This window comes from Lutjanus erythropterus, chromosome 22 (assembly GCF_056507025.1).
Source record: "Lutjanus erythropterus isolate fLutEry1 chromosome 22, fLutEry1.hap2, whole genome shotgun sequence".
In the NCBI taxonomy this organism is placed as follows: domain Eukaryota; kingdom Metazoa; phylum Chordata; class Actinopteri; order Lutjaniformes; family Lutjanidae; genus Lutjanus; species Lutjanus erythropterus.
Window position 1 is genome coordinate 20,238,096 of NC_139338.1, and position 26,524 is coordinate 20,264,619.

The 26,524-nt window shown below is 37.6% G+C and overlaps 2 protein-coding genes across 3 annotated transcripts; one reads left to right on the top strand and one right to left on the bottom strand.

Moving 5' to 3' along the window:
* Positions 1-12,222: 12,222 nt before the first annotated feature.
* Positions 12,223-15,756, top strand: lepb (leptin b). 2 transcript variants are annotated; one of them, XM_084710942.1, is made up of 3 exons: positions 12,223-13,336; positions 14,923-15,079; positions 15,264-15,756. In XM_084710942.1, the coding sequence occupies exons 2-3, from the start codon at positions 14,924-14,926 to the stop codon at positions 15,576-15,578; spliced, it is 471 nt and encodes a 156-aa protein (XP_084567068.1). In that variant the 5' UTR covers positions 12,223-13,336; position 14,923; the 3' UTR covers positions 15,579-15,756. The 2 variants fall into 2 exon arrangements, with proteins under 2 accessions (XP_084567068.1, XP_084567067.1); XM_084710941.1 differs by lacking the exon at positions 12,223-13,336 and having other exon boundaries at positions 14,372-15,079.
* Positions 15,757-20,498: 4,742 nt separating this feature from the next.
* Positions 20,499-25,314, bottom strand: LOC146306874 (transmembrane protein 53-like). The gene is made up of 3 exons (XM_084711443.1): positions 25,195-25,314; positions 23,337-23,992; positions 20,499-21,232 (listed from the first exon to the last, which is right to left on the bottom strand). The coding sequence occupies exons 1-3, from the start codon at positions 25,215-25,217 to the stop codon at positions 20,871-20,873; spliced, it is 1,041 nt and encodes a 346-aa protein (XP_084567569.1). The 5' UTR covers positions 25,218-25,314; the 3' UTR covers positions 20,499-20,870.
* Between the last annotated feature and the right edge of the window lie 1,210 nt (positions 25,315-26,524).

The window sequence follows — 26,524 nt, forward strand, 5'->3', positions numbered from 1 at the left end:
TTCAGTTATTTTTAAAAACCCACTAACATCAAATGTACATGGAATTCATCAGCAGTGGGAAACTTTCACATTATAATATGTCTCCTCCTCTGTGACACCAATCTAAACCTCCTAAATGTTGCTGTGTTGGTTTAATTAACAGCAGTTTGGTTTTACACCGTGTTGTTATGGAGGTGCTGAATGCAGGCAGGGCTGCAACTAACAATTATTCATTATATATTAATTTGCTGGTTGTTTTCACGATTAATCGTTTCTAGCTGAGTCTATAAAATATCAAAAATAGTGAAAAATAATCATCACAGTTTCCCAGAGCTGAATGCGGTGTCTTCGAATCGTTTCTTTTGTCCAACCAACAGTCCAAAACCCAAAGACTCTTCATTTACCGTCAGAAACGATAAATAAAAGCAGAAAGCCGTTACATTTAAGAACCCAGAACCACCAAATGTTTGAAATTTTGGCTTGAAAATGACTGAAATGATTAATTGATTATCATAATACTTCACAACTACTTTTCTTTCCATTGACTAATAGATTAATAAACTGATCGTTGCAGCTCTAGATTCTAGTAACAAGGGTTTCAAAAGAAACTAGATGGTCTTTTAGTGAAGTCTTGACCAAAATCACATGGTGAATCACACCCCTGATCAGCTTTAAAGTCTCTTATTTTTTTTAACAGTTTTAGATCACATCACCGGTCATAACAATATATGCCAAAAAACGACGACCAGTTTCAACCAATAATATCATCACATCTACCTGTCAATCAATGACACAGTGCACAGATTCACACATCCACTTGTCAACGTTCAAGTGAAAGTCCTTCAAATATAATGTCCCGCCTGTCTATCCTGTTTGACACGGAAATATGTCACAATAAAAAAGGACGTTAGACATTCTAGAAATGCTGTTTCATCTAGAGCGCCTTCAGCCCGTATGAAATGTTTATTTAACAAGAAAAGACGGTGCCTTTAATTCCAAAACAGAATTGTTTGCCAACTAATTTGATAATCAATTATATATGATACCTGAACTTTGTGTATCGGCCGGAACCAAGTACAGATCTGATACCAATGCAATTGAAAAAAACAACACACAAAAAAACGTAATGTAGGCATTTTCCAGTACTGGTACTGGTATCAGAACCACCCAGGTGAAAACATTCAGCAGACTGATCCACCGTTGTGCACCATTTTCGAGGAAACACGTCGTTCAACTCGGAAACTGTAGCAGGTTGGCAAACGATTGACTGGACTTTCAGATCCTTCACACGTTTAATTACAACATGATACAACCACACTGCCACAGATCAAACCATTGGTCTGCTGGAAATCAGATGAATGTGTTTAGCGGAGTTGCAAATGATTTGTCGATTAACTAATTGGTCGATCGACCAACTATTTTCATGTATCATCAAAACATTTGCAACATTTACTGGTTCCGGCCTCTTAAATGTGAGGAGTTGCTGCTTTTCTTTGTAATTTCTGACAGTAAATGAAGGATTTTTGGGTTCTGGACCATTGATTGGAGATAAAAAGCAATTTGAAGACGTCACTTTGGGCTCTGGGAAAATGTGATGAGCATTTTTCATAACTTTTTGATATTTCGTAGACTAAACAATGAATTGATTAATAGTGAAAATAATCAGCAGACTTTTGATTAACCAATAATTAAAATAATCATCAGTTGCAGCCCTACCCTTCTGAGACACCCACCAAATGAGAGAAAACATGTTTTAAAGCCATTAATTGCACTCAAAGATCATTCAGAAACATTTGTTTAATTACAGTACGACCACACTGCCACAGATCACACCGTGTGTGTGTGTGTGTGTGTGTGTGCTGGAAATCAGCTGTGGACAGGAAGCTCCTGTCAAGACCAACAGTCAAAATCCTGATATCATCCAGTTTATCGCCTGACGAAGACGATACATGAATTTAATCAGTGTCTAACTCTTCTGACAGCTAATTAACAATGAAAACAATGCCGCAATTCTTGCATTACTTCTGACGCAGCAGTATCGACATCATCTGCATGTATTGTCACATCTCTATCGTTCCAAAATCACCACATCCAGACGCCTGGAAAATTCATAAATCCTGCTTTGTGGTTTTGTACATTACTTAAGAAAACGGTGAGAGGTGTTTCGAGGATGAGGCCCATCAGGCACTCTGTGGATGATGAATGAATTGTGTTTAAAAGGAGGAAAAGTTCAAGCTTCTCTGGACAGAAGAAAAGTCATGAGGAGGGAATCCAGACTGAAGTGAGGTGTCCCAGTAGGCAACTAGTATTAGTTTCAGCTGTTTCTGAAAGATTGTGAATCCTGACATTGACACTATGAACAAGAATGTCTGCTTAACAAGACTTGATTGGTTTATTTTGTGGTGTGCTTGTGCGTTCTCGCTCAAATCAGACAATAAAGTAGAAGCAAATTATCTTCTGTTACCCAGTAAGTTGTGACCACGAGTTTCTTTAGAAATTCCTCATGTGCATCAGATGCTCTAACGTCTCTTTTTCTTCCTATAGATGCTGAGGAGATCTCCGCACCAAGTCACATTTTTGTCCTTTGTGGGTCTTTTTGCGGTCTGGGCTTGCTGTTCCTAAGGCAGTAGCCAGGAAGCCCTTACCCCAAAAAGTATCTGCGCTGGATTCTGGCATCTGAAGCAGACGTCGTCGCCTTTCTTTCTCCCCTGACTGAGCTGTGAGTATCTCTCATCTCTGTGGGTGTTTTCAGTGTGAAGCCAATACTAATTTGTGGCAGAAGATCATTCAAAATCTGAGATAGCCAAAGACTTGGCCAAAGTTGGGCGTGGCTTTTGATCAGCTGTGAAATACAAGAGTTTTTTTTTAAATAGGAAGCATTTGAGAGGCGTGCTGTGGTGCAGGATGTGGCAGAGGAGATGTCTTAATCTGAGCAGGCAACCTGAGAAAAATCCGATCACAAGGAGTCGTGTTACAGTAAGAAATAGACAGAGGCTTTACTCGCCCTGACCTCAGATCGAAGAGTGTAAAACTACACTTCCTAAAACTCCCCTGATATCAAAATTAACATCCAAGACAGAACCCATAGTATAAACTTTTGCCAACTTTAAACATACCAGGCAGTGTAGATCCATTCTATTGTATCATCATCTGCTGTAAATTCACAAAAATACTCCTTCACGGAGGTAAAAGCCATTATTAATTTCCAATATTACATATTAGCCCATACTAATAAATAAAATAACACAAGTGCAGGCACACACAAAGAAGCACTGATAATGATCGATCAAGAGTCTTGATCGATCATATAAAATTGAATCGATCTACCATCAAATAAAGATCTGAAATATAGTGGATATTATTTTTGTAAGCGCACTCTGCATGTTATCTGATATTTTATTGTATGTTTTTTAATATGTCAGCCTTTATGTCTTTATATGTGTCATAGTGACGTTGTCTTGTGTAAATGTTGCTTTTGCAGTGGAAATAAAACTTTAATTGAGGGGAAAAATGCATTTCATATTGTTTGGTATAAGCAAAATTATAATGCCTTTGTCAAATTCTGCTGCTGTTTTATTTGATTCAAATATTCTTTTTTAAGGGACTGAAATGAAACACCATGTTTTGTATTACCAGCTAATGTATATAATTCATGTCCTCTTATTATTATTTTTTTTTTTAACTTATCTGGAAATCGGCACAAAAATCTGGCTTTAATAGACCGTCATCATGAGTTTGTGTGTACAGTGTGTTTGAATTTTCAGTGATGGATGATGGAAAAAAAAATAACTAGATGTAAAAACTTGTCACTGCCTGATGCATTTCACACACAGGTTTTAAACTTGTTCTATATGTTTTATTCCAGTTTTATATTTTTATATATTTTATTTAAGAATATTCTTTTTTCTACAGCGGAAAAAAAACCAAAAATGGACAAAGAGACGTGGCAAAATTAAACAAAATAAAAGAAACGCAGAAAAGGTGCACATATGCATGTCCACACACTAAGATGGAGTGAGGTTGAGGATGTCCCAAAACGAAGGCCAGAAAAAGTGAAAAACTGACAGATCAAAGCACAATACAATATCAATACAGCGCAGTCCAGTACAGTTAGTTCCCAGGTTGAAACCTCTCCTTCCTGATATGATCAATAAAAGGTCACCAGATAAGATTCTTGATTATAAAGCTGTTGTTTTATTCATAGATGACATACTTGTTAAAAATACATCATGTCATAAGTTACAAAAGTATCTGTTTCATTGTGTTTTTTAAAAAAAGTGACATAATTATCAGTGAAATGAATCCACAGGTCAGACATTTATAGAGTTACTTCTGAAAGCAGCATAAATGAGACGTACAGGGTGAAGAAATGAGCTGAGGGGGAAACAAACGTGTAGCTCGGAGCCTTTGACGCACTCTGTGTGCGTTATGTAAACGTGATTATTTATCCAAACCCAGGAGGCCTTCACAATGTGGTTTTTCTACGTCAGAACCCGGGGCAGTTTGTGTGCGCTGACGAGAAAGCTTCACTCACACGCTAATCACATGACTTCATCGCTTCAGAAGGGTGTTTATATACGTACTGTGCATAGGAGTCTGCATGTGACGCACGTTTAGTGAGATGATGCAGATGTGTGGCGTGTCTCTTTCCACCCCAGCGTCTTTTTCCCTCTTCTCCTGACTGTCTGTGCTTGTGAGGTCATTAAATTCACTCCTGCTTTTCTTCTTTTCAAAGCAGCTGCTGCCATTTACATGTTCATGTTACATTATTACCTTTTAAAATAAAGATGAATAAAATGAGGATAAAGTATTGCACTGTCTTGTCATCTGTTTCTGCAGTTAAATTTAAGACCTTTTAAGACTGTTTAAAGCAATTTAAGACATATTTCACGTCCATATTGGCTAAAAAGTACATGCACAGTTTATATTAGTGGTTACTGGTTCAATGTTGGTTCGGTTATGCAGTTGTTACAGTGTGATCAACACATTTTTTCCCCAAAAGCACGTTTACAAGTGAAACTGACATTAAATCCAAGTTCGCAACAACCGAACTTCATAATTCAATAAATTATTAAGACCTGTAAAAATCATTTTTAAGACATTTCAAGGCCTAAAATTCAGATTACTGGACTTTTTTAAGGGCCTGCAGAAACCCTGGTTATAACCAATATGAACATTCTTCTTCTGGTACTTGTACTTCCTGTGTGTCTACATTGCTGAGTGTGTATTGACACTACACATATTAAATATTTCTAAATACTAAATTACAGTAATATAGATATTTTAATTATAATTTGTCAGTAAAAAATGATCTCTTTTTAGTCAAAGTCATCTTAATTGTTAATTCTACCACATGTACAGGACATATAGAGCAGCCATTCTCAACAACTGGGCTGCGGCCCACTAGTGGGCCTCAGAGTGCCATCTTGTGGGACATCAAAGACAGATATACTGGATTAAAATTTTAAAAAATTACCTTTAGTAATTTGCAAAACTGTATTTGATCTTTTTTTTTTTCTATTATTGTATTATTTTTATTTCCAATTGTGCTCAAGATTTCACATTTTTAAAAAGAACATCCAATTAAAATGTATAATTTCATCATGCAAATCAAGGTAGAATCAAGCATGTTAGCTAGCTAAGTTTCCCTCGGATGCAGTGACAAAAACTGCATCTTCATTTTTGGAAGGTGGTCGTCAGAAAGTTTGGATTGAAGCAGCATTTCTCTCAGACCCTGGTAGTGGTAAAAATACAAGCACTCAAACAACAACAACAATGGTTTAACAAACACTAAAATAGACAAAATAGTGAAAAAGTATCAAAACACAAAACAGTACTGAGAACTGAAATGTTTACAAGTTAAGTTAGGGATCAGGGAGAAAACAACAAGGCTCAGACAAAAGAACAAGAAGTCTAATGATAATATAAACTGAAGTGAATAATCATAGTGCAAATACAGATGTGTAGATGTGTGCAAGTTACATTTTATCCTGTTTGATGGTCATTAGCAGCAGTTTTATAGTGTCTGTACAAAAACTCTTCCACAAGAAATGATCAAGTGAGGTTTAAGAAAAGCATCCAGCTCCTTTTACCCTCCTGAGACCCCGTGTCAGCACATGAGGGCATTACATTTTGCTTAACTGCTTCACTTGGACCTGCTGTCCTCATTAGCAGACGCCCTTTTGCGCCATCTAGTGGCAGCTGATGCGCAATACACTTATCAGTGTAAAAACAAGATGGCGCCGATCTCTGTGGAAACCAATAAAAAAAGCGATAAAAGTGGAAAATGTACAAAACTCCATCAGATTTTATGATTGAAGATTTGTTATTTATGCTTGAAAACTTTTACAGTTTGATATGGCACACAAATTTGACAAAGTTCAACAACAGGCCAGCACCAAGCAAGGATGCTGCTAATTAGGAGGAGCTTGACTGAGGACACTGGGGCTTTATAATGTTTATTATTCATGCAAAGTGAAGGTGTGAAAGTAGAAGAAGAAACCAACCACTTACAAGAGTATAAATAGTTCTTGCATGTGGTATAAATCAGTCTACACTGATTTTAGTTTTTATGTGATGCATTTTCAGGGCATTTCTCTGTCAAGGGGAGCAAGACTTTTAAATGTGTAGCTTTGTTTGCAATTTAGTTTTTTGCAGTTTAGTTTGTGAAGTAACTATACTTTGTTGCTCACTGGTGACCTTATTATGGTCTACAGTAAAATAAACCCCTTGTAACCATATGAGGACATAATTTTTATTTTCTTACTTTCTATTCAAAGAAAATACTGAGGTTTTATATTTATCAGGGCCTACTAATGTCAAATAGGAGAAATTAATAATGCATACAAAATCAAAGCTCAGGACTCTCCTTTAATGTTAAGTACAAATACACAACAACAAAAGAAGCAAACAAAAAGGGACAATGCACTTTATGTCGTAAAGTAAAACTATTTTTACAGTCTACTCCTCCCAGCCTGAACCCGAGCTCCAGTGTCACACAGACCAGTACGAGTGACATGTTTTCCAGTAGAGCGGGCCTCTGCATCCATTAATTGACCTCACAAATCTGCGGCTGACCTTCAGATTGGAGCTCGAGATTCCCAGTTTAATCGCAGCCGTGGCCCACGGTTTGTGTGTCACACATCGCCCTGGGAAATGGGGCAGCGCCTCATCCATGTTATCAGATAGGGACGTGGGTTGGCGGACGCACGTTTGCTCCTCTCGCACTCGTAATGAAGCAAATTCAATTTATAAACACAGGCCAAAGACACTGGAAAGGGATTTTTTTGTTGTTGGCTCATAATACTATATATTTTCAGTATCTTTGTATCACTTAAAACCAAAAGTGTTTCACAGGACACTGGAAACTATAATTATGTGAAACCTTTTCACTTTCTCAGTTACTTTTATGCTATTTTATGTTATTAGTGTTTTTTATGTTGTTAGTATTGTCTGTACAGGATTGGTTAGTAAACAGATAACATGTAATCAGGATCAGATTACAAAAATAAGTAACTATAATCAGCCCAGATCAGATTTGAAAAATGTGGAATTAGATTCCAGTAACATTGTCAAGCCTGAAAAAGATCAGAAATACAGTTATTAAAAATGTTTGGAAAGAAAAGGTACATTTGTGGTATTTTTCACGTCATATAGGCATATGTCTATTTACACCCCTGAATAAGATGCACATGTATGTTTAAAAGAAAGAGAGGGAAGAAGAGGATTGTTTAAAGAGGGCTGAATGAGAATAAATTCAAAGAAACAACATAGATCATTGCAAAAATGTACTGTAATCTAAAAACTATGTCCTCAAATGCATGTTTTGTCGCATTTAGCAGATTATATCAGGCTTACCTTAAAGGGAAATAAACAAGAAAGGAGAAATGTCATGCAGAGTTGAGACATTCAACACAAACTGGCAAGCTGCTCCGTCATTAAATCTCTGGGTGAGTGCAGCTCTCCAGAGGATGTTTTGAGAACTGCAGCTGGGAACCCACTGGCTGCACAGCTCCATCAACAAATGACAGTTCAAAAAAAAAAAAAAAGTGCATACAAACTGTGTTCCTGTAAAGTTTCCACAAGTCTCAGCTGGAATAATACTGGCTTTACAGCAGATTTATCCTGTCAAATTCTCAATTTCATACTGGTAAGTCTCCTCCCCTGTGACGTATTCACACCAAAGTTACGGTAAAAAGTGCTGAACGTGAATAAATCAGCGCCTCACTCGGTGTAACAAAATATGTTGTATGTTGTTGTTGGCTTTTGGCCTTTCAGAGATCTGGTCTGTGTCCTGGTTCACGGTCTTGGTGTTTTTGCCAAGTTTCAGCTCAGTGATGTGATTAAATTGAATTACCAAAAGCCAAGGCATGAAAGGGATCTGAAGTGACTTGAGTGGAATCGGCAGAAAATAAATCTTGTTCCAGTCACTCAGGCTGCAGCTGGCAGGACCAGCAAAAATATTGTGGTTTTATTCAGGTCAGTGGAGATGACGCAGAGGAGAAATCAATCACACTTAGCAGGCCTGGTAGATGTTTTTCATTACTGTTACCACTAGTTTGTATCAAAATTGTGGTTAAACCATCATCATTAACTTGTATTTGTCTGATATCACTGCACCTATAGGAGGAGTCACTGCAACTCCTGGTTTAAATATAAAAAGAGAAACAAGTATTAATACATAAGCTAACTTGCTAACTTAGACCTCCTGATCTTGTTTTCCCTGTACTAGTAGCACAAAGTAGCCTATATCTGGTATGTTAGCATCTCTTGTATACTACTTCTTGTTGTTTTTTGTGTTGAAAATTCCACAAACAAATTCAAAAAGATTCAAGAGACTAGAAAGACTTTTTTCTTTTTCTTTTTTCTTTTTTTTACAGCCATGCTAGCAGCTCTGCAAGGCTGTACTTTGCTGTGCTTGGAGCAAAATGCTAACTTTGGCATGCTAACATTCTCACAGTGACAATGCCGAAGTGCTGGTGTTTAGCAAGTAATATTTAAGTTCACTCTCATCTTGCATTCATGCTACCAAGAAGTTGATGTGATTGGTTGAAGTTAGCCCGTTAGACATGATAGGCAGATTGCTCATCCAGTTGCCTCGTGTTTTGTTGAAAGTGCCTGCCCTTTTCCAGACAGTTTCTAAGGATGACTTCCCAGATGGTTCTGCATAACAAACCATCTGATGTGCCAGTTTAGCGTTCAAGTGGTGTCGGAATACTCAGAAAAAATAAGTTCCTGACTGTGAAAATTCACGTGATCGCCCCTCAAGTTCGAACAACAAACGTGGAAAGTGGAAAATTTTGGTGCACAAGTTGCCGAGCCGTTTGTCTGCTGAGGTCATATATGCAGAAACATGGCGGATGAAAACAAATGTTAGTTGATAACATTTTATCAATTCATGCATTTGCAATTTTTTGCTCATGTGGTTGGTTCTAACCGCGTAAAGTGACCTAGAGTAGCTAGAAAAGTTGACATGGTAAGGCAATATATTAGTGGTTTTAGGGAATGTGCTGATGCAGCAACAAGTCCGGGACAAAATCACTTTCACCTTCCAACTGTTTCAACAAACTTGAATTGCAGTTTCTTCCCTGGGATGCTAGTCTCAGCCAATCTGTCACCCAGAGTCTACAACAACAATCCTACTTTAGTCTTTGTAACAGCTGCTAACTAGCACTAAACACAAAGTACAGCTGTGGCTGATGGGAATGTTGTTAGTTTTGCAGGTGCTTAGTCATACAGTTATAAACAAAATGACTGGGGAAATAAAAATTTTAACCTGACGATGGTGTTAGAGGAAAAAGTATGCGATCACTGAAGTTATTAGAATTTATCCAGAGAGGGATAACAACGTCTTTGAATTTCTGGGCAATCCATCCAAGAGCTGTCAAGACATTTTTATTAAAAAATAACTCGGTGGTGGTGGTAGAAAAAAGTACTTTCAGGATGAGAGGAAGGAGGAGGAACGCGCACCAGTGACGGCGAGGTGAGGAGGAAGATGGTAATTCACTTGTGGTTACGACAGTGCCAGAAGAAAAGTCAGGGGATCGCTGAAGTCATGAATTTAATAGCGATCCATCCAGTTGTTTTTCATATATTTTCAGATATTATTTTAGATCAACTGACTGGCATTTCCATCCACAGGTGAGTAAATTTTAGTTCATAAACAGTTTTTTCCCCAGATTTGGTTGATTATAAGCAAGTGATACCACTAAAGACATCTGCCACACCAGACACCATGGCCGCAAAATATTTTATTTTATCAACTGATTTTATTTTATTTTATTATTATTATTATTATTCAATCCCATGGAAAATACACGGCTTTGATGGTCTTTAACTGAAGTGTTTGACAGAACTGTATAACTGAATCATGCTCATTCCTTAGTCATGCCTATTAAACCACAACTATTTCCTGTGCAGACAAGCCATCACTTGTACTATTTGTTCCCTATAACAAGATGAAAAAAAAGAGGGTCAAACTGAGTCGGCTCCGTCCCATGTCAGCTTACTGGAATTGACCAAAGCCGTTATTCCAAGAAACTGCCCCCCCACCCCCACACCCCGACTCCCCCGGCCCCCCCAGGTCCTATTTTTTGACTTTCTGTATCATCCACTTCAGAAGCAAAGTATTTCCATCTGCTTCACGTTATTCCTCCGGCAGAAACGTGTAATGTGTTCGAGTGCAGCCGGCCCGACAGGATGAGTGAAACTGTTTGATTTGGCGAGCTGCATTATATGATTCTCGCTCTCTAAACAAACCTACTGGCTTTAATTAAAGTTCTGGGAATCTTGTGCCACTGGGTTGTCAGATATGGAATTGTGCCTCGATTAGTGCTGGGTTTAAAGTACACAACAGTAGGAACAAGAACAAAGAAGAATCAGTTTACCGGAGTAGTGTAAATCTTTATTTTGCAAATAAAATAACTGCATAAAAAGCAACATAAAGATCAATTATGATGTAAAATTTCCTCAGAAGCAAAACACAATCAGAAACTCAGCATTGCATGCAGTTTTTATATTTAAGTTGTCTTTTAATGTCTTTAAATGACTGTTTTTCGCTTAAAAATCCAGCAGTAAATGTAGCCAACAGTGTCACCTCATCAGTAAATTTACCAGCTTCAGAAATAGGCCAGTATATGAAGTGTACTTCCACGATTGATGGAAGGAGACCAACCTGCAAAGCACAAACATCTGCAAGGATGAATTTGGCAATCAAAGTAAGAAAAAGTGTTGTCACACCGGGAGGTTACAGGTTACTTCACTGACCTGAGGAATCCACGTACGTAAGTGTGTTTTGGAATTTGTTAGAGGCATGCAGAACATGCATGTTTTCTTTGTTGTCTTAGTGTGTCGTCATGTAGAAAACAAAACTGGCTAATCATTTTTAATGTCTGTCTGTTTGTTTTTTTCTGTGGCCTTTAAGTGTCTACTGGAAAAAAAAAATACTCCCGTGTGAAACTGACCCGTGTATCCACTCTGTCGTACCAATACAGTCCGTTTGTTCTTTGCTTACTGTTTGCTTTAGGAAAAAAATGTTTATGTTAAGGAAAAAATCATGGTTTGGCTCAAAATAACTAAAGACTTGTTAGACTTCCCAGACTGTCAACAATAGAAACTGTCCTGTCTCGGGTTCAAGCTCGGTGTCCTGAGTTTTGCCAAATATCTGCACTAAAATGTCCCTGTTCTCAACAGTCTCTTACACAACAGCATTTGAACTTAAAGGATAAAAGAAAGTCAGAAAAAAGATGAGCCCTGCTGTCTCCTTCATAAAAAAGAAGAATGTAAGGCTAAAGATAATTTCTGACCACATACTTACGTTCATAATAAAACTTGCTTAAGCAGCATTTGTAACACACACATCTGTGATCTTGAAATCTCAAATTAACTTAAAACTGCACCTGTCTTACAATTTACAGTTAAATTACAGTTTTTCTAAACTTGAAAATGCATTGTTTTGCAATTGTAATTAGCACAAGCACTTTCTCACAATACCAGACCTCATTAACCTCGCTGAGACACTGACAGTGGTTATATTTGAATTTTTTAAACAAAATAATTGTTGAGGACATTGGGGGACATGTTCTCCATGCTGATGAAAATGCGGCAATGCAGTGTGCATAGGTGTATACATGTGGTCCCAGTTTGTGGGTTTCAAAATATGGTTCCCGTGCATTGAGTAGACACCAACAAAGCTCAGCTAGCATGTTAGCTAATTATACACAAGGTAACCCTGTAAAAAACATGGGGTCATTATTCTGACTGAGTTAATAGCTGAAGCACACTTTCGTAAGAGCGTTTTAGTCAGATGGAACAACTGTTTGAAGATTAGACAGTATTTCGAGTCGGCCCACTTTGACTTGGTCTTCACGTACAGTACTGGTATTACTGGAAATTCTGTTGTGTTCACAAGGGAACTTCCACTGCGGAAACACTGAATCAAGATAGGCAAGGGGGAACATGGAGAAGACTGTCTTACTCTCTTTGACACACACAGTAATTACATACGCATTCGAAAGGCTCGGTGGTGGGAGCATCAGGCCTCTAAAAAAAAAAACACCTCTGGAATCCACCACAGTTTACGGACTCCGCGCGCGCCGTTATTATGCTTCTATTTTTAACTCCTAACTGTCGCTTCCTTTGTCTCCCACGACAATAGAAACAATAAAAACACATAGAAAACGTCATAGGCACCACGTTCCAGCAAAGACAATTATTTTCATTCCACATGTATCTTTAAAATAAGTTCAAAGACACGTGTAAAGAAAATCCACGGAGGACCGTTAAAGATTATAGACAACAAAATGATGACTCACTGCCTTTAATCTATTGCAGGATGAAGTCCAGTTTCTCATTTAATATTAAAATGCATTGATTATGTATAAAATGGCATTTACCTTCCTTACCTTGAGTTTCTTAATTTGTTTGTTTGTACACATGGGTGTTTAGGGGCTTTGCACTGCATGATGCCAGTACAAGCTACAATCTACCTACACATTTTCCAGTAGTTAAAAAAGAATTATAACAACAAAAACAGGCTTACATTCAGCAGACACACATGCGTCAAGGGTAATCCTCTTACAGGAAAACAAAACTATGTGTGCAAGCTCCAAGCAACTGAGTCAGAATGATGTGATCGATCTTTTTTATAGAATTTAGTGTGAATGTCCTTCATATTCGGAGCATGTTGATAAGTTGACCTGTAAAGGTCAGACTCAGGTTTGAGTTGGAGGGAGGAGAGAGGAGGGGAATGGACCCATGCAGGCTAGAGCCGACTATTTAAATGAAGGAAACCTGCAAAGAGGCATGTGTCATCTCTTTGTCATTCAGTGTTACAGGAGCCACAAGTCCAAAAACACAGGTAAGATTATTACATTTTACAGTGTATATATAACAATACATGTAATACTTTATTTCTATCAATACTTGAAGAAAAATCATACTATTTATTTGCACAAATGCAAAAAGAAAGATTTAATATAACTGGCAGGTTTTCTTTGTTACGGCGTGTTTGTGATTCATCAGTGTTTCTGCACCTACGGGCATTTTTTAAATTATTTATGTTAAAATTTGCAATATGATGCTTGTGAAATATATACACAATGTTATCGAACATCTTGGCATAAAAATAATTACTAAATAATGTGATTTAATAATATTTATGAAGTATTTTATGGGTCTTAACAACTCTTTTGTTCATGTTCCACAACTCTGTCTCAGTGTTCGGATTTGGAAAATGAGTTCAGTCAATTACAAAAGTACATTAAATAAAAAGAAATTTAAATATATCCACATAATTAATATTGCAGCCACACTAGGTGACCCTCAAGATCCAGAAACACAAGGCATTATTTCTTCTGGAGTATTTATTAATTGTGTATTATGTAGTTGTGTATTTTGAACAACTTTTTAAATCTAATCTGTATTTCTGTTGCATTCTGACCTTGCTATCGGCCATTTATCTGCAAAATTAACAAAAATATCATTTCTGCAACAGTTAAAGTGTGGTGGTAGAGACGGGGCAAGGATGAGATCAGTAATTTTCAGCCTGGACCCTAATTTTCTATGTTTAAGTTCCATCTAAGTGACTAATGGCAACAACAATTTTTGAAATTGGTTCAGTATTGAGCCTGAACGCCGCAGCCCTCAGCTGTTTGTCATAAAAAGCAACATATGTTAAATTTTTTGTGTACAACAACTGACATCTAAGGTTACGGTCAAAATTCTTTGTTATATTGAAAAAACATTAAACCCCCTATTTTTTTTTTTTTGTGTGTGTGTGTGTGTGTGTTTTTTTTTTTAATAACAGCGTTTACAAAGATGCACCAAGTTTGATGAAAATATGTTTAAATTACTTTTAAAGAAATTTATAAAAGAAAATGTTTCAAATGATGCAGAAATTTAATATTGCAGAAAGAACATTTTGCGTAAGAACAAGTGAAAATGTATGATTGCAAGATAAAATATCTATTTTATTGATGTAAATATACCTTTTAAGTTAAAAACATTATTTTGATATGATGTGTTGACATAATGCTGGTAATTAAATCAACTTAATATTGTCTGTAATTTAAACTCAAATTTCTACGTGAATTGATTTAAGACTAAATTCTTATTGTAGTAACTTCATGAAATTTTCTTGAGAACTTATTTTTTTACACTAAAAAAAACTTCAGTGTACAGAATTATGATAATTAAGTACATAACACTTAGAAATCATTTTTTAATAAATAATCAACTCTAAAACTTGTATTCATGCCACAAATAAAGTTACTTAAAACAAAACCATTAATTGTAGAAGAAACCCTAATTCCCCTGACTCAGCGTCATAATAATTTATAATTCAAAAAGACTGATGGAAATCGTAGCTTTTACTGTTGCTGCTGTTGTTGTTGAACCAAAACATTTATTAAATTCATCATATGATCTATTTTCACTTTCTTTCAGGATGCACATCCATCTGGTCCTTCTGTATGTCTCTGTCATGGTGGCTCCTGGGTGCTCAAGTCCTCCCACAAACCAGGAGTCCATCAGAAATAACATAAACAGTATAATAAACATAGCTCAGATAACTCTGGTCCACATTAAGAAACTAAGGACAACGGTATGCACAGTGTTTAATGGACACATAGTTTACCAGTTTTTCACTGCAGGATCTAATCAGAAAAAGTATAAAGTGTATCTCAGAGCACTTAGTATAAAGACTTGCATCATTAATTCATCATTAAAGTATAAAATGTCTTTATTCCAGATTAAATTTATAGCTCACATTCTGTTTTATTTTGCAGGTGGCCCCACAGATAGAACACACCGCTCCGTCCATTGACGGACTAACAAGCATCATCCACGAACTCAGACTTTTAGACAACGAGCTGCAGAACCCGGCCACGGAGCCCCTCAGTCAGATCCAGGCTGATGTTTCCAGCTTGCTGGGACGGGTGCACTTCCTCGCCCTCACGCTGGGATGTACCATCCAGGACAGGCCCGAAGTAGAGATCACCGACATCTTGTTCCCCGACAGTCACCTTCACCTGACTCTGACGAAGGTGCAGCGCTACCTGGACAAGTTTCTGCTCAACAAGGGCAAACTCAAGATCTGCTGAGAATCTGCACGTATATCACACATGTGCCATGATCTTGCCATAATGCACATATACAAGCTCATTTGCACAAACAGCTCAGTGTAGTCAATGTAATTTTGTCTTTTGCATATGCTACTTTTTATATTTTTGTGACTGAACATCACATAATGATGTAATGCATAATATATTCAAATTCTCAATACTCCAGCAATAATGCTCTTCTGGTTTCAAAAACATTTGCATGTAATGCAAGTAGCCTTTCAGAGGCTGTTTTGATTTTTTTTATATTTGTGCGAAGATTTTGTACAAGTTTGAAAAATATTTGCACAGTAGATTTGTATGATTATTTATGTTGAGTTGTATTTAAAACATTTATTGCATTGAGAAGAAAAAATATATAAATATAGCAACTTATGTTTCCTCCAGTGTGGTTTAAAATTCAAAGTGTTTTGTATGTTGATATTTGTCAAAGAGGTTTTAGGGGAAAGTATCTGATGAATGTGGAATGTTAAGTGCACTGTTTGGTGTAAAAATGTTAAGCTTCTGATCAACTGGATGTGAGACTTCATGGCTAAAACTGTATATATTTTATCAATTTTTTCAATAAAGATTTTAGCCAATATTTGTTGCCTGTGCAATTTGTCAAATGTGTTATATGAGAACATATGAAACAAACGTTAAATCAAGGTATATCATTAAAATGGTGTCATTACCTGAGTGTTCAACCATGCTACAAATCTTGTTTTTCTTGTCTTTCTTTTGCTTTGTTTGTTTTTTGTTTTGTGTCTTTTTAAGTAACCCTAATGCAACACAAAATCACACCCCTGGAGAAAATAAAAATAGCTAATTACAATTTATAATAAAACTTTTAATAAATAATATTCACATGCTTTATAAATTTTGAAATATGAATATAAAATTATTGATTAAACTTCATTTCAGTCTGAGTTCACACAAGTAAAATAATGAATAGATTGTCAAGAGATGTGAATATAAATGATGAAATTCAAATGTGTTTTTGCAACACAGACACTAAATTGGTATGTGTTAATTTTAATGTAGAGAAAATTAGGATTTTGTAGCCTTGTGGTTTATCAAGGCAGTGTGACACATATCAATGTCCTTATAATTAATAATAATAATAATAATAATAATAATAATAATAATAATAATAATAATAATAATAATGTGTTTGTTGATGTGACATGAAGTAGTACTTCAAGAAAGACAATCACTTCAAATCAGAAAGCAAGAGTATTTGTGGTCACAATATTTTTATGTCCTCCAGAAAGTATATTATTATGTCTTACAGTAATTCTTATAATTATTATAATCGTTTACTCATTTTTATTATATTCATTTTGAAATGTAAAAATGCTCAAGTGTGTAACATCAGTGTTTCTTCAATTATTTCCTTAGTGAGTGAGGGATTAAAAAATGCACACTTATATAAAATAGGATTTATGATTGCAAAAAACAAAACCAAATAAATACTGAATATATAAATCATAACAATGGGGAGATTATCCTAAGGTATGGTTGAACTCTAACTCACGTAAAAAACCCACCACACACACAAACACACACACACAGCTGTAAAGTATTACGGTCCACTGAACACCTCATCCTTACGACAGTCACAGAGGTGAGTACGGAGGAAAGCGCTCAAAGTCGACTTTTGTGCTTAAGAAGGATTATAAGTGAAATGATTTTTGTGATATAATTATGCTCAGATTTCGTGGTATATTCATGACATCACATTCATCAATTCACATTAAAATGGAGGGAAAAATAATACATTAAAAGGTGGATTTAGAAGAAAGCATCAGTCAGCAGTCTGGGGGATGTGAAAACAGAAGGCACTGATAATACCATGAGGCAAATTTACAGTATATACAATACATCTATGCACATATCAATGACCAAAAAATAAATTTGATTCCCAGGCAGCCATTGTTTGACTTGAGATTTTGTGCTATATAAACTGACTTGAAATCAACAGGGTGCAGTTTGTGGCATATAAAAAACAATTACAGAACTTCAACGGAAACTGAGATTGTAATTTTATTTATACACAAAAAGACACTCCAGGTCTCATTTACTGACTCATTCCACTGAGTGACTCATCACTCAACAATTAACAGAAATATAAAAATGTAAGTGTGAAAATTTCTATAATTTGTAGTGTCGCTCTTTTATTCATTTCCTGTGGTTTAGAACAAAAGTGAACAAAACTCAGTATCGAACACAGGACATCTGCTACTTGTAAACAATTCTTGCAAGTATTGTTCAGAGCATTGAGAATATTCTTTAAAACACTGTAAGGAAATGCTGCATGTACCATGCAGACATGGAAATATGTGATGAAACATCTTATAACCATAAAAACACTGATTTCTAAAAATGTTAAAGCATTTTCTCTGGTGGGAAATACATGAGAGAGAACTAAGTGTGCATGTTACGTGTACTGGAGATGTAAAGTATGTACGTATAACCGGGCAGAACTTATAGAAGCATGTGAGTAAGACTGCAGGACGATGGAATATGATGATACTTGCATCTCTAAAAGCGTGTGCACATTTCTAACATGTGTATACCAGGATTAAACCAGGCTGAGATCAAAGGAACGCTCACATTCCAAAGCACAGTATTCATGTTAAATGATGTTTTGACCTATTCACTACTCGGCCCTGCAGTGAGTATCAGGCCGCGCCGTCATAAATCTATAGTCGGCTCTCTGGCAGGCAACAACATGCTCTAACCCTGACTCAATATAGCCTACATCTAAACACTACTCCCACCCAAAGAATCAAAAAAGTGTTTCACTTCCAGTGCATGCATAAAATAAAATGTGGATTCTTGATTTTTATTTTATATTATGTACAATAAAAAAATACAAATTGTATAGACAACATGAATAAATATATATATAACAGGCCTCATAAAAATCTGAAAATTAACGCTACTGGGACTTGAAAGGCCCATGAATGGGAACAGTATAAATACCAATTGTTAGTCTAACAAAAAATGCAGGTCAAAATGACATCTTTTATTTAAAAAACTAAATTTAAATGAATGATTCTGAAAACTTTTCATAGACCTGCTGATAGAGCACCACAAACACCAATTTGAGAACCACTGACCCAAACAAAGAGCAGATAATAATCCTGCTTTATATCACTTTTAATTAGCTTATGCTATTCTACAGAGACTGCTATAACTGATTTGAATGGCAACTTCATATGAATGCCATGACTTGCTCAATTGTCAAACCACTATCACAGCATATCTGGTTCCACTGGTTAGCAGCCCCAGTGACAGGAACAAACTTTCCTTGATAATGTCCCATAAACTGTCTCAAAGAATATTTATATTTGAATATAAACGTGAGTGTTTTGCGATGACAAGTCTACTGGATCTGTCTTCACCTGCACACACAGACACACTCCACAACATCACCAGCTAACAACATGTTGCTAACTGGCAGCTGCTCAGTCCAACCAATCATCCTCAGCTACTATGCTAAAAGCTAACTACTAAGAACCAAACCACCGCCGTGTTATGCCAACTAGCATGCTGGCAGCAGCTGGGCTAAGCAGCGGGCTGTCTGGGTCACCAAATACACCAAACAACTCTCTTCAGCTCCTTCACCTTCCCAGTTATTAAAACACACATCTGTGTGTAACACCCAGCAGCGAGCTAGCTAACAGCAACTAGCATCATGTTAACGCCATCTGCAATGTTGCAATTTAGCATGCTGCTCAATCTACTAAACTAACTAACCAAGCCAATTCGGACACTCTGTTCTAGCAACATATCGGACATTTCCGACTATAACATAAGCAACTAATCTAATTAGTTAGCTCGAAGCAGATTATACGACTCAGTATCGACCGCTCATATCACGGTCGTGTCTACAAGGTAACCCTAGATTTGCCTAACTCTCGCGAGACTTGTACGCTTTGTTTCTTCATCGTCCATGTTCTACAAACTATGTATGCTGCATAATGTAACCACGCTGTGATTGGGATGTTTTTGGGTTTAGGGTCAAAATATACTTGGTTAGGGGTTAGGGAACGATCACTGTTTGGGTTAAAGTGACCACTCTCGCGAGATCTTTCGCGAAGCACATGAACATCCCATGAACATCTGCGTCACACGCAGAGAGGCGTCGGGTTTTGAATGTGGGATATTTTTTGTCAATCTAAGTTTTCATTTTAAAAGTTGGACGGTAAAAATCTGTTTTAAAGTGTTCCATAATTATAGCGTTAATAAAAGATGTGTTGAACAAAATAACAATCCCTAAAGCACTGAAAGCACTTATCTTCTCACCGTTTATCCTGGTCTCAGATTTAATCCACTAATAAAAAAAATTCAACGGTTTGACCAGCAGATGGCGACATTTTCACCTTTCCAAAAGGTCCAAGACAGTGAACCATTTTCAACTAAGGAAAATGAGAAATCCTCTTTTCCCCATCGATACGTAACATTATAATATATATAACAGGCTTAAGCACTTAATTTTTCCCAGGCACTAACTGGAACCATAGAGGTAAGACTGGAACAGGCAGCCATGTGTTTCACTGCCTGCTTCAGGGCCCTTTTATAACCAGCTGCTGTTGTTTTTAACTTTTTTTAAAACTTTTTTTTTCCTACAGGTTTTTCTCTCATGGCCCATTTCAACTGCACCTTCCCATCGTAGCTGTAACTCCACAAATACACAGCTCCACACCACGAGTTCAGTCCCATTTTCAAATCACTCCAATCATCCCTGCCTTTCTCTGCCCCACATTACGCCTGTTCAAACCTGCTCGCTGCCTCACCTGCTCAACCTTATATACAAACAAGATCCCACTGTGTTGTCTGTAAATCTGATCTATACAGCTCATACACCCCGAGGCTTTCCTGCTAAAGTACATAGAACAAAGACAAAAACAGAGGTGCTGTTATGAACAGTTTTACTTCTCATAATGTGCAGAAACCCGATTCCTTGTACAAAGTGCAACAACGCTTCTTGTGCAAAACCAAGGAAAATAAATAACTTTTTCAGTTTGGCTTGTGCAAAACAAGCATCACGTAACACAACCGCCATAATAATTTAAATATTGCATACCATTTAAAATGTAACGTTGACAACAAAGTCAAATGATTGAGAATGCTTAAAACGCAAGAATAAAAATGCATGTTTTAAATTACACTGATAATAATGCCAAAGCTGCAAGACGAATCAATCAAAGTGCGCTCTCCTTGACATTGTAAAGGATCTTACAGTATTCAAATTCAGTTAAACTAGACATTTTCTCCTGCAGCAGTTCATATTTTCGCTTTCAGAGAGGAAATGTGCATCGAATTCAAGAACTTCTCCAGAGCGGAGAGGTAGTCCTCTGGGTGGCATCGCATGTGGGCTGCGTGTTTTGACTCCTTCCACTTCCTGTTCACCACGGTCACGCCCCTCTTCCTCCAGCGGTCAGTGCACTTTTCCAAGGCAACGTGGTCGCACAGGGCGTCGTTTTCACTGTAGAAGAAGAGGGCCGGCGCAGTAATCGGGCAGTCGTTGAAAACCTGGATGCTGCTCTCGTAGAAGTCTGCTGTGTGGGTTTTGAAGAGCCAGAAGTAAAGCATGGCGATGTTTTTGACTAACTTCTCGAGACGTGGGACCAGAGTCTTGCCAAGACCTGAAAAATAGCAACAGTGAGAGGAATATTTTAGAATAAGAGTACAATGGCATATATACAAAGTAGAATACTGCATAGTGCTGACTTTCCTCCTACTCCCAACACCTAAAAGTTAACATTAATGAATTTTGTCACTCCTTTTACTAGTTTTTAGGTTGCGTCTATTTGGGTGTTTTGAAGCTTCAGTTCATCGCTTTGGGCCATGAATTCAGTGAGTTATGCTCTTCAACTTAAGGCTTGGTTCTTTTTTGTCTTTTGGCATATACTGTATATTTGTTTGTGTTTTGGCAAATTAGCACCATTAAAACTTTGCCAAATTATCCAAATTAGCAGTCCCTGTTTGCAGTGTATGCACGGATATACAGATAGCTATCACTGGGTCACTCTGATACTCAAGAAAACTTAAAATTGTTTTTATTCTTAAGCAACTTCTGCAGTTATAAGGGGCACCTTTTAGGTTAGAGAGAGTCAAGCTGAAACTAAAATATGTATATCAAGTCTGTGCATTCAAAATGACTGAATGCCTCCTTCTGAACTTGCAGACCCTGTCTTAACTGTTGGGTAACCATGGTAATTAGGGTTAGGATATGATTTATGGAAAAAAAAAAACAGGAAACAACAGTTCCTAAATCAATGTTCCTACCCTAACTTAAGTCAGCATTTGCTTCTGTAAGCATTCTTCTGTAAGCATTCTCTAAGCATGTTTCTGGGAAATATCTTAATTTAAATTCTTCCTATCTTAAGACTTAAGAGGTTTCTGCAATAATGCCCCAGGCTGCAAAGTTGAAAACCAAGCAGGGAGGACAGAAAGGGACTCACATGCATGGTCACATGTAGTAATACGCACACACGGCCAGCCCAGATCAACAGAGAAGCTCAGATTACAACTCTCACAGGCAGTGTTACTTCAGTGTCTGCTCAAGATGGCATTATTCTACTGTATCTTGACACGGACTACAGTTGTGTGCTGACATCTAGTGAGGCTGAATATTATATTTCACAATTAAGTTAAAGGTTTATATAAAACGCCAATTCCAAAAAAGTTGGGATGTTATGTAAAATTTAATTTTAAACAGAATGCAATGATTTGCAAATTATTTTCAACTCGTATTCAATTGAATACAGTACAAAGACATGATATTTAATATTCAAACTGAATTAAACTTAACTGTATTTTGTAACTACACACTCATTTTGAATTATATGCCTGCAATATACTAAGATCTACCAAGATTCGACCGTGCAAAGAAAAAGACAAACAGAAATGCTGCTGCCTTCTCTGAGGCCAAGCTCATCTGAGATCGACTGATGCAAAGTAGAAAAGTGTGCTGTGGTCTAATGAGTCCACATTTCAGACGGTTTTCAGAAATCATGAACGTTGTGTCCCAGAGGAAAAGGACCATCCTGACTGTTACCAACACTAACATCAAAACCCAGCATCTGTGATGGTATGGGGATGACATCATGGCTACCTGTCACATCTGTGAAGGCCCCATTGACCCTGAAAGGTGCACACAGGTTCAGAGACGTCACTGATGCCAAGATACATTCTGCATGTGTTATAACAGTGTGACTTCAGGTACTAGACTGAGCTGCCTGCGGTCCAGACCTGTCTCCCACTGAACATGTGTGGTGCATTATGAAGCGCAAAATACAACAACAGAGATCTCAGACTGTTGAGAAACTGAAGTCATACATTAAGCAAGAATGAGAAAGAATCTCACTTTCAAAACTTCAACAAATAGTGTCCTCAGTTTCCAAACACTTACTGAATGTTGTTAAAAAAAAAAAAAAAGATGATGTATCACAGTAGTAACTTTTTTGGAATAACTTGTCTTTGTACTGTATTCAATTGAATGTAGGTCGTAAAATTTCTGTTCTGTTTTTATTCAGTGTTACAGAAGATCCAAACTTTTTGGCAGTTGGGGTTGTAAATGTGAATTGATGAGCAGTTTGCAGTCCTAAGGGAGGTTAGAAACAAGCTGTCACAATTCCTGGTCTCCTGACAAACTGGAGCAGTGGGCCAGCTGGCTAATGACTTATTTAAAGATGTGACACACATATCCAGCACAAAAGTAACCCGAGCTGGATCACTCTCACTCACCTATCGCCATGTGCTCCAGAGTGCCAACCACCAGGCTGTCATAGATGTGTCCTATCACCCTTGGTGCCAGGCCTGCATGTTTTGTCTGTCTCTTAGCAATGTGGGTGAGTATCTGGGTGAAGGTGTAGCCACCGATGGAGGTGGCGTGGACCAGCACCGGCCTCCCGGAGAACTGAGGCTCCTCCAGAACCTTCAGAATCTCCAACCCGTACTCCAGCCCCAGTCGAGGCCAAAGAAAGTGCAATACGTTGCTCTGGACCACAAGGACGTCCATGCCGCGGTCCAGATAAAGGTCCCTGTACTTGGCCACCGCCTCTAGCCGGGCCCCAAGCCAGGAGAAGAAAAGAAGAAGTGGGCGGGATGTGGAGGCAGAATCTGATTGGTTCTGGGTGGAGGCAGGTGTATGTGAAGGTGAATCTGAGAGTAATGGAAAGGAGGAGGAGGAAGACGAGGAAGTGCTGTGGTGCAGAGATGAGGGCAATGGGCCTGACGTGGGACAAAGAGCAGTATATATTTGAGATTCTTTAGCAGGACATAACGAGCTGACCTCTGCTCCTGAGAACGGCACATAATAATACATTATACCACTCCTGATCCTCCTGACCATGAACCTGCCTCCACTGACTTCTTCAGACGTGGGTGAAGCCCTGAAGAGCCTGGAACAACAAACAAAACCAAAGTCAGTTAAAGAGTAATTTACACACTCAGTCACACCGGTAGAGAATTGAGAGGGTTCATACGCATGCTAGAAGATTTCACATCCTCCCAACACCCAGAATTAAAGGATAATCAGAAAACAGAAACAAACTAACTCACTAAGGCTGTTAAAAGTATTTAAGTACAGAGTAATTGCACCTCTTTTGACATTATTTTCTCTGGCGGACCATTTGTTCAATGAGGAAACTTGAATTTTAACTTAAAATGAAAAACAACCTTATTCACCATTTACAAGTGGTTTATGTTACCTTCCTTTTCCACTGCGAGCCACAGTCATACAATTATTTGTTAAAAGATTCCTATAAGCAGGAAATACTGGGCCCAGAGGAGGAGGGAGGCTGAACAAAACGAGACATCTGAGGAAGTCACCTCAGACTTTGGGAAACAGTAATCAACATTTTTCAACGTTTTCTGACATTCTGCAGACCAAACTAATTAATTATTCGGCTGGTCAGATCTAAACAATAGACATTATTCATTATTAACATTATTCAGTTACAGAGGAAGGCAGCCCACAAACATAACTATTATTGTTCTTCCATTTTCCTTTTCTCCTATTTTTATTACTTAATATTTCATCTTAGGTTCTTGTGTCTTAAATCATCTCTATGTAAAATTATGAGTGTTACTGTACATTCAACTCTCTTTTCTGTACTATTTGAGCTGCTGGAACATGCGAATTTCCCCGGTGTGGGATCAATAAAGTTTATCTTATCTTATGTCTTCTGTAGAGTTAAAATGAAATGAGGTGTCTGATTTTGGCCGTCGTGTCAGCCATGCTGTCTGTGGAAAATGTTACAAAGAAAAAGGAGGAAATACAGAAGTGGCCGGCACATGCATCCCATAAATTCATGGTGCGTTCATGATCTGCCATCTGCTCTGAAAAAATAAAGGATTAAGCTCCCAGGACCTGTGCTAATAAAAACGCATCACTTTGCACCGGTTCACCCACCGAACTGAAGCAATTTTTGACACCAGCTTTCTTCCTCATTGAACGTGGACTTTACAGTGCGGATGTAGCACAGCATCATCTGCCCACCTTTTTTTTTTTTTTTATTCTTTTTATATTCATGCAAGTTCCGCAAGACAGGTCACGCCAAACAAAAGCAGTAACATCACAGCCAATGTAAAACCGTGTTACCCGAAAAGTGGCAGGTTTCCCATGTTTCAACACGCTGAAATGTGCGGGGCGCCCTCCTGGTCCTCCTGCTGCCTGGACGATCAGTTTGGTCAGATCTGCCACGGCACCGGCTCTACCGCGACGGCTGTACTGCGGCTCGTCTCCATGGATATATTATAATCACCTAGCTAGTGAACGCAAAGATGGCGCCCGTTCGTCCAATGAGAGCCGCTCGCCTGGCACAAAAGTGCTCTAGCTTCCGGGTTTACTTCCTGGTTACACAGCCCACTGAATATGAGCCCCCGCCTCGCCGGCGAGTTCCAGCTCGACGTCACAGATTTTTAAATGGCTTTCTTCGGCTCAATTAAAAATTTACAAACATAAAAACTATACAAAGAGTCATAACTGACCTTGCTAGTAGTTCGGGGTGTCCAGTCGACAGGTTCATACACTCTTTTTTTTTTTTATAATGGGGGGAAAATGCCTTTTGGCTGCAATACCGCGAATGGCCACTGGTTTAAAAAAAAAAATGTCGGCAAGGCTCCGAGGCAATGCCCTGTCTAAGTTTATTATGAGCTCAAGCTGCTCCATCACCGGCTACTTTCTCTTCTTCATGGTTTCTGGCCGTTGGCAAACAACAAGATCGTACATTAGCGCCACTAACTGGTTAGGACGGGACAGCGAAGACCCTAAACAAACAAACAATAAATAATATACATAAGTAAATAAATAATAAACACAATGAAATAAAGAAAACAAAATTATCATACCCCAAAAATGTGTTTTCTCTTTAGATAATGAAACAAAAATAGAACTTAACTATTAACTAATTTGACTTTACATTTTGATTCTTTATATCTTACAATTAATCTCAAGAAAGAAAGACGTCACTTACAAAAAAACATAAAGATTTGTGTATTAAGCCATAGAGGTACAACAGTTTGACCAGCAGATGACGCCATTTTGATTGTGAATCTATTTTCAATAAAATCACTTCACAGTGCTTTATAAGGTTCAGAATACCTTGTTTTCCCATTGAACATTATGATGAATGGATCTAAATATAAATGAAATAGTGACACTTCACAAATGAGAGATTAGGTTTTAATTTGAAGTAAAATATTCTCACTTAAGTTGGGGCAGTACGTATGAAAAATGTCTGAAAAGCACATTTTGTTGGCTTTTTAGGGATGTTTACCCGCTACAGAGGTATTGAGTATTGTAGGCTTCTAGTATTATAACAACAACAACAACTCTACATATCACAGTGAATTCTTTCCATTTCTGTCCTTCCTCTCTGACATTTTCCATCAGGGCAGAGTTTCTGACCAAAAAATAACAGAATTTTAAA

Excerpts from the sequence above, each read along its gene's own strand:
- LOC146306874 (XM_084711443.1), bottom strand. The coding sequence starts at position 25,217 with ATGGGAAACCTGCCACTTTTCGG. Across the intron at positions 23,993-25,194 it reads GGAAACCTGCCACTTTTCGG|GCTCTTCAGGGCTTCACCCA; the intron begins GTAACACGGTTT and ends TTGTTGTTCCAG. Across the intron at positions 21,233-23,336 it reads TCTGGAGCACATGGCGATAG|GTCTTGGCAAGACTCTGGTC; the intron begins GTGAGTGAGAGT and ends GCTATTTTTCAG.
- lepb (XM_084710941.1), top strand. The coding sequence starts at position 14,831 with ATGGAAATCGTAGCTTTTACTGTTGCTGCTGTTGTTGTTGAACCAAAA. Across the intron at positions 15,080-15,263 it reads TTAAGAAACTAAGGACAACG|GTGGCCCCACAGATAGAACA; the intron begins GTATGCACAGTG and ends TTTATTTTGCAG.